This window comes from Mizuhopecten yessoensis, unplaced genomic scaffold (assembly GCF_002113885.1).
Source record: "Mizuhopecten yessoensis strain PY_sf001 unplaced genomic scaffold, ASM211388v2 scaffold431, whole genome shotgun sequence".
NCBI classification, from domain to species: domain Eukaryota; kingdom Metazoa; phylum Mollusca; class Bivalvia; order Pectinida; family Pectinidae; genus Mizuhopecten; species Mizuhopecten yessoensis.
The window spans coordinates 341,481-349,090 of record NW_018403543.1 but is presented as its reverse complement, the minus strand read 5'-3'; the positions used below and the strand labels follow the sequence as shown (position 1 = coordinate 349,090).

Sequence of the window (7,610 nt, the reverse complement as noted above, 5' to 3'; positions counted from 1 at the left end):
AACTTAAGTCCAGATTCCTGTACAAAAAGCAAGTTGTGTGCTGTCACTGCATACAATAAATTTTTGGCCTTTTGTCTCCTCTACATGTTTCACTGTAAAAGCATTCAAGTCACGTGTACACTGTGTTAATGTCAAATGTCATATAATAAAACAATGAAGATACACACCCTCAACATTCAACTCCAACCTTACCACAATGCTTAGTTACAGTATATAGGCAGTCACTGATCTTTTCATTAATGACAAAGTGCTGTTAGAATATTATCAATGATACACTCAAAGCATGTATAATCATCATTGGTGTCTATCGAATGAAAAAAAAAATCTTCACTCATTCTCCACAATAATTTGAACTCTTAAAAACTTTCTCCAAGAATGATTAGGTTAATGTTCAACCTGACTTACTACCCAGTAACAGTTAAAACTGGGTTCCACACGGTTTCCAATCTGTAAGTGCTCTAGCCCGATGCCAGGATATTTATACTGGATTATCACATGATCTATCCCAGCAGTCGAACAGTCTTTAACAAAGCTAGCACCACTCGGCACTGACACCAGGCCCCCCTTCGCTCAAAGGTTGGTTAACTTTAAACAGTGGTAAGTGAAAGATTCAAATATTTGCCACAAGGGCTTTTGAAGCAAAATTAATCCTCACAACACATCAATCTGATCTGCCTCAACATTCTGTAGCCTTGAAATGATATTTTGAATTTTCTTGATGAATATTTGAATTTGAATTTTCTTTATGTATATTTGATTTTTTTTTATGTATATTTGAATTTTCTAGATGTATATTTGAATTTGAATTTTCTTGATGTGAATTTGAATTTTCTTGATGTATATTTGAATTTTCTTGACGTATATTTGAATTTGAATTTTCTTGATGTATATTTGAATTTTCTTAATGGTTATTTGTATTTTTCCTAACCACTGGTTAGCTATAATCAAACTTTGTGCAAACAGATCCTGGATGTAACCAGATCAACCATTCACATTAAAGTTATTTGTGTATTAGTAATTACGGTACTATGCTGGTAGCACAAAGACAATGTATAAATAGAATACAAGAAGGATCAGGCTCACTCAATACTGATGTGTATATGTGCTGTACGTACAATAACAGAGATCACAGCTGGCTCAGCAATCTTTATTAATAAGTTACATAAAAACCTATATTGCGCTTCAAACAATCACTATAAAAGTTTGAAACAAACTGGAAAAAACTGCTTCAAGTCTTTTTTCAGAAAATTACAAACTTTTGCAGCACATGTTTAAATTGACATTCATAGACTGTTTAAGCATATATTACAAATTACAAAGTTGGGGTTTTTTATCTTGATTTAGGAGATTGTCCTCTGTCACTTGAAGCTAAGAATATTCATCTACATGATAAATGAATTTTACTTCTCACATCATACGCAAAATCTCAGAATTGTTCTTTCCGAGATATTTGACATTACAAGTATCAGAAGCAATGAGAAAACAGTAAAATCTTATTTATCTTGCATTACTCAATCTGACTGTAAAAGCTTCAGTTGTTTTATTACAAACTCTCACTTATGGAACGCCATAGCTGCCTTACGTGGCCAATTCTGTTATATAAGATGATCATTTCTGTTTGACAAGGTGGTCAGTTAATTATATTATGTGACCCTGTCAATATGTGTCAGGTTATTTCATTACCTATTTTTATTAATTGTGGTGGTAGTTTCATTATATCAGGAGGTTATATCATTACATAAGGTGGTCTGTCTATATAAGGCAGTGATTTCAAACTGACCACTATTCACGCCGACAGAACACCGACCTCCGTCAGTGAGACGAAACCCGCATGGATGGAGTCATGTAGGCGATAAACCCGTGAACCAACCAACCAACCAACCAACCGTGTGGTAATGAAGGGTGGACGGGTGGTGCAGGGGATAACGCACTTGACTTTCACCAAGGTGGTCGGGGTTCGAATCCCCATTGGTCATGATAAGGTACAGCGTCACCTGTCTGACCATGTGGGTTTTCTCTGGGTACTCTGGTTTCCTCCCACATTAAGACCCCCCCGTGTGCTTACATCTGGGCCAACAAGAGTGATTATTAAAGTTGAAATAACTTGTTTCATAATTGTTGTAGAATAAATAGAGGATATATATAATGAAGGGACAACCATATAAGTTTTATAATGATATAACCATAGTAAGTACTGAAAATATCACATAAAATAAAAACAAAATATTAAGACCATGTATAGAGAAATGATCACATCATATAAAAGAAACTGTCACATAATTAAGGCAGCTATGGAATACCCAGTCATATATCAAAGGAAGGATGAGAATTACTACTAATAAAACATACATAAGATGGATTAACCCTTTCACCACTGTAGACCATAATGGACTCATCCAGATCAATGTATGGTAGAGTCTACTTAAGTTACCTAGGGGTGAAAGGGTTAATGGTGCAAGTGCACGTAAATTACACTCAAAACACAATCTACACAATAAACTCTTACATTCCTAATCTCCATCACATTGGTAACACTGTAAACATAGTAATTGTCCTATGGACATTGTCGTGAGCTTTTCATTGCTATGGATTTCAGAAGTCCACCAACACAGCCAACTGCATTCAGTTAAATAAGTACATTTACAGTGTATCCAAGAACACAACAAGTTTTACATCTCATTTAAAATTTTACAAAAAAAATATTTAAAAGTGAAGGCTCAAGTGCTGCTCTGGTTACGTAAGCCATTATTGTACTTGTATATAATCCCCAGCCGTGTATGAGAGACATAGCAAGGATGCCCCACAGAGAGTGACACATGAAGCATTCTGTAATGATAGGCAGGAGGCAGAAGAGTAGAGGACTCCACATATTTATTTCAAAAGTTACCGGAGTAGGACTGCTGTGGTGTTAGGAGAGGGTCGGGCCTAAACAATTTCCTGTGGTGGTAGGAGAAGTGTTTGGCCTCATCCACTTCCTGTGGTGTTTGGAGAGGCTGGGCCTCACCCACTTCCTGTGGTGGAAGGAGAGGTGTTTGATCTCCCCCGCTTCCTGTGGTGTTTAGAGAAGCTGGGTCTCACCCACTTCCTGCGGTGGTAGGAGAGATGTTTGACCTCCCCCGCTCCTGGTGTGTTTGGAGAAGCTGGGCCTCACCCACTTCCTGTGGTGGAAGGAGAGGTGTTTGACCTCACCCGCTTCCTGTGGTGTTTTGAGAAGCTGAGCCTCACCCACTTCCTGTGGTGTTTGGAGAAGCTGAGCCTCACCCACTTCCTGTGGTGGAAGGAGAAGCTGAGCCTCACCCACTTCCTTTGGTGGAAGAGGTGTTTGACCTCACCCACTTCCTGTGATGTTTGGAGAAGCTGAGCCTCACCCACTTCCTGTGGTGTTTGGAGAAGCTGGGCCTCATCCACTTCCTGTGGTGGAAGGAGAGGTGTTTGACCTCACCCACTTCCTGTGGTGTTTTGAGAAGCTGAGCCTCACCCACTTCCTGTGATGTTAGGTAAGAGGGCTAGTCTTTATCCACTTTCTGCGGTTAGGGGGACTGGGCCTTGCCCACTTAACATTATGTTAGGAAATGGCTGGGTCTCGTTAACTTCCTGTGATGTTAAGAAAAGCCCTAGCTACATCCACTTTGTATAATTAGGAGAGCGTCTGATCCTCATCCATTCCATAAAGTGTCAAGAGAATGATGAGAAATTAGGCTTAATGCAATTTCATGACCTCTTTCACTTCCAACATCATTAAAAGTCAACAGTTAAGATTTCAGCCACTTCCCACTCATGTCAGAAGGAAGGTAGACTCGGGTTTCAAGTACTACACACTGTCGATGGTGTTAAGATGAGGGTTTGATAGCAGGGTTGGAGGCCCCACCTACTGCTCCTGTCTGTGGTCCTTCCCTGGTCCATTGTTTGGCCTTCACCCTGTAGAACTTGGTCCCTACCGGCACTTTAAACCGGTTCATGGGCTGAAATGAAAAGGTTTGTTTTTGTATTGTTACAAGGCCCATCGACAATGCGAGTCATTTGGGGCCGAAACCAAAAAGGTCAGCAGCAAGATAAAAACTTGGTTAAACATCAATATATCGTTCTCCTTAAAATGTTACAATATTTTGTTAGATATTATGATACAGAAATTAACAGAGTACATGATATTTGTTATTTAACATTAATGCTAAAGTGTAAAATGTACTACATATATACATGAAGCTACACACTTCCAATTAATATATATTCCTATTCACGGCTCCAGCATTATGCATCATTTTTATGCATTATTTGTATGACTTTTATGAAAATAGTTCCTTTATTTCACTTCAAGAACAAAATTAAATTTCACTTGCTTTTTTTGTGATACAAAATATAATTTAAAATCCATTTCAACCTTTTTGGCTTGGCAGTATTCTTTTTCTGTTATTTCAGCAAGAACCCACGACTTCCTTGTTTCACCGGGGTCTGAAAATATACATGGTTTTATATAGACTTCAGAAAAAAGATAACAGAATTGATCACTTATGTATCTAATTCAATACCTTATACACACAATTATAACATTGTTTCATTGAAGAAGAAAAAAAAAGGAGTAATCCTTAAAATCTGACACAAAGTTATCTCCAGGCATCCTAAGAAATGGATTTCATAATTAAATTCGTTAAATCTAAACATGTAAATCCATAGGTGTTTTCAATAAAATATGTGAATCTCACCATACTCTAGCAGTTTGCTGAAAATCTAAATCTTCTGATCAATTGAAAAAGCAGAAGTTTCCTCTTTTTTCTAATTACAAAATTTCCAATAAAAGTACTAACGGTATTACTAAAAGCCAGAACTAAATTAACGATAAAAGATGGAAGTAAAATCTCAGACTGTTAATACATGTACCTCTTACACCAAATCCAAAGTACTAACAGGGTGATTTATATCTATCATATTCTGTATATTTGGTACAACAAATGTTTCCAAGGAGGAATCAGCTCACTTGATTATATGATTGTATACCTGATACCATATCCTATTTATCATTAAAATACTTAGTATAACTCCAAAATCTTTGACAAAATCTCTTTACATTTTTTTTTATTACAAATACAAATTAAAGTGCAAGACAAAAACTAAAACCCACTAATTCATATATATCCTAGTTTGTATGCCCTCCTTGAAAAAGTACCATAGAAACAGTATCTCCACCTGACATGTAAAAACTACAAATGATTTTATAAACATTACGAGGTTTCATAGAAAATGAAAGGTTCATGAGGGACTCGCTGTTTACAATGCCATAAACATGCTATAAAACGGGGGATAACTCTGCAAAAATCGTCAAAATGAAAATAATATGCATACTTTGCAACTACCTTGCAAACTGATAAATTGTACAAAGTTTCATTAAAATCTATGCAGTATTTCAGGAGAAGTAGTCTTGAAAAGCTTGTCTCTACAGAGTGACCGATGGCTGAGTATTGTCATTTTAGATTATCCCCCTTATTTAACTACATGTCGACAGGTGTAATAACATAATAACAGGCTTATGTGACAGCGTAAGTAAAAAGCTGTGCTTACTTGTACGAAGTCCGAGATTATCTAGACAGTCTGTGTGGAGGAAGTGGAGAGTGGTCCCTATGGTGAACACGACATACTGGTCATGTCGCTCGTCCAGACAGAACAGGACCAGGTCTCCAACAGTACAGCTGTAACACAAACGGTGAACAGTCAAAAACCATCAATGTATAAACTGCAAAATGAAACTACATAAATACTGATACACAATGAAGACCAGAGAACTTGAAGGATTTTCTTCAGATATCTGCAATAATGTTCTTTTGATTAAACTAAAGGATCCCCGTTTAGAAAAAAATCAGTTTAAAATGAATTTAAATAATTCATCACAAAATAGAAATATCTGATAGCATGGCAATCTTTTTCATTTTTCTCATCTTTATCAGTGAGATGATATAAATGTTGTATAATAAAACACACTTGCCTAGTTATAGAGACTTTATCTTGAACAACAGATCTTGTACTTGCAGTCATGGAAAACTCCGACTGAAAGAAGAAAGGACATCAATTTACTATTACTTTGTAATTATTTATTTTGAACATTTCGAAACATAAACATGTACACATTTAATTATTTGTTGTGTTTATTTGTGAAATATGAGTTGATAACTAAGCAGAAGTATTTATCCAGTGCCAAGAGTTCTTCTATAAACAATTATTTTTGTCCTCCAAATACCCACTATACAGTGCTTTGATACCATCAACCACCCACCAAATCCCCACTGTAAATAAAGTGTAGTGCTTCGATACCATCCTCCACCCACTCAATGCCCACTGTAAAGTGTAGTGCTTCGATACCATCCTCCACCCACCAAATCCCCACTGTAAAGTGTAGAGTGCTTCGATACCATCCTTCACCCACCCAATACCCCCTGTAAAGTGTAGAGTGCTTCGATACCATCCTCCACCCACCCAATACCCACTGTAAAGTGTAGAGTGCTTCGATACCTTCCATCGCCCTTACCATCCATCACCCACTGTAAAGTGTAGAGTGCTTCGATACCATCCTCCACCCACTCAATGCCCACTGTAAAGTGTAGAGTGCTTCGATACCATCCATCACCCACCCAATACCCACTGTAAAGTGTCAAGTGCTTGGATACTATCTATCGCCCTAACCATCCTCCACCCACTCAATGCTCTATGTACAGGGTAGTGTTACCCTCGCCCTCATACGCACACCCAATACCCACTGTGTACTTTCCAATGGTACAACCCACCACCCACCAATGACCCAGTGTATACTAAACAGCGCTTTCCTTACCAGTTTCTGCTGAAGGCTTGTTATTTCATCCTCTTTGGATTTCATCGCCTGAAATCACAATCATGGTCAATCAATTTCTATTAAACTGTAGCCGACTTCCTTCAATACATTTCAGAAGAAAACACAATCCAGGAATTAAAGACAAATGATGAACTATTACACATTGCCATCCCAGTATGATGTGGAGATGGTTATTAACCTATCTTTAGTCAGTGCCACCACATTACAGGGAATTTATCTGCTTGCACCACATTTACTACTGGTGTGACCAAGAAAAATACACCTTTCATTCCTTATAAAAACTACCAACTTTTTGTTTTTCACAACAGTTTTAAAACAAGTTATTTCAACTTATACGAATCACTCTTGTTGGCCCGGATGTTAGTGTGCAGGGGGTCTTAATGAGGGAGGAAACCAGAGTACCCTGATAAAACCCACGTGGTAAGGATGTAGACCCAATACCTCGTAACGTTGGATCGGGGAATCAAATGCTGGCCGTCTTGGTGAGAGGCGAGGGCGTTATCTACTGCGCCACACGACCACCCCATTCTTATATCTTTTTGAGATATTCTAAATAACATTTAAATTAACAAGAGGCCCAATGGGCCTGCATCGCTCACCTGTTATTAATCTAACACTTGTAATCTTAAGATTTCATAAGAACCTATTAAAAGATTTAAACATATGACGCCTCTGACCTTGATTGTCGAACAAGGACATTAGGTTGAAAGTGGATCAAGGTCATTCATTTGAACTAACATGGTAGTCCTTCATCCCAGCATGCTACAGGCCCAAT

General features: G+C 37.8%; 1 protein-coding gene across 1 annotated transcript in view; it reads right to left on the bottom strand.

Annotated features, from left to right (window-relative positions):
- Window positions 1–858: 858 nt before the first annotated feature.
- Window positions 859–7,610, bottom strand: part of LOC110448814 (RB1-inducible coiled-coil protein 1-like) — a 29,516-nt gene continuing 22,764 nt past the window's right edge. The window contains exons 21-25 of the mRNA XM_021495262.1: window positions 6,815–6,862; window positions 5,975–6,036; window positions 5,554–5,681; window positions 4,379–4,449; window positions 859–3,962 (exon numbers count right to left, since the gene is read on the bottom strand). Of these exons, the coding sequence (XP_021350937.1) occupies window positions 3,831–3,962; window positions 4,379–4,449; window positions 5,554–5,681; window positions 5,975–6,036; window positions 6,815–6,862 (441 nt within the window). The 3' untranslated portion in view covers window positions 859–3,830. The remainder of the gene's footprint in view (window positions 3,963–4,378; window positions 4,450–5,553; window positions 5,682–5,974; window positions 6,037–6,814; window positions 6,863–7,610) is intronic.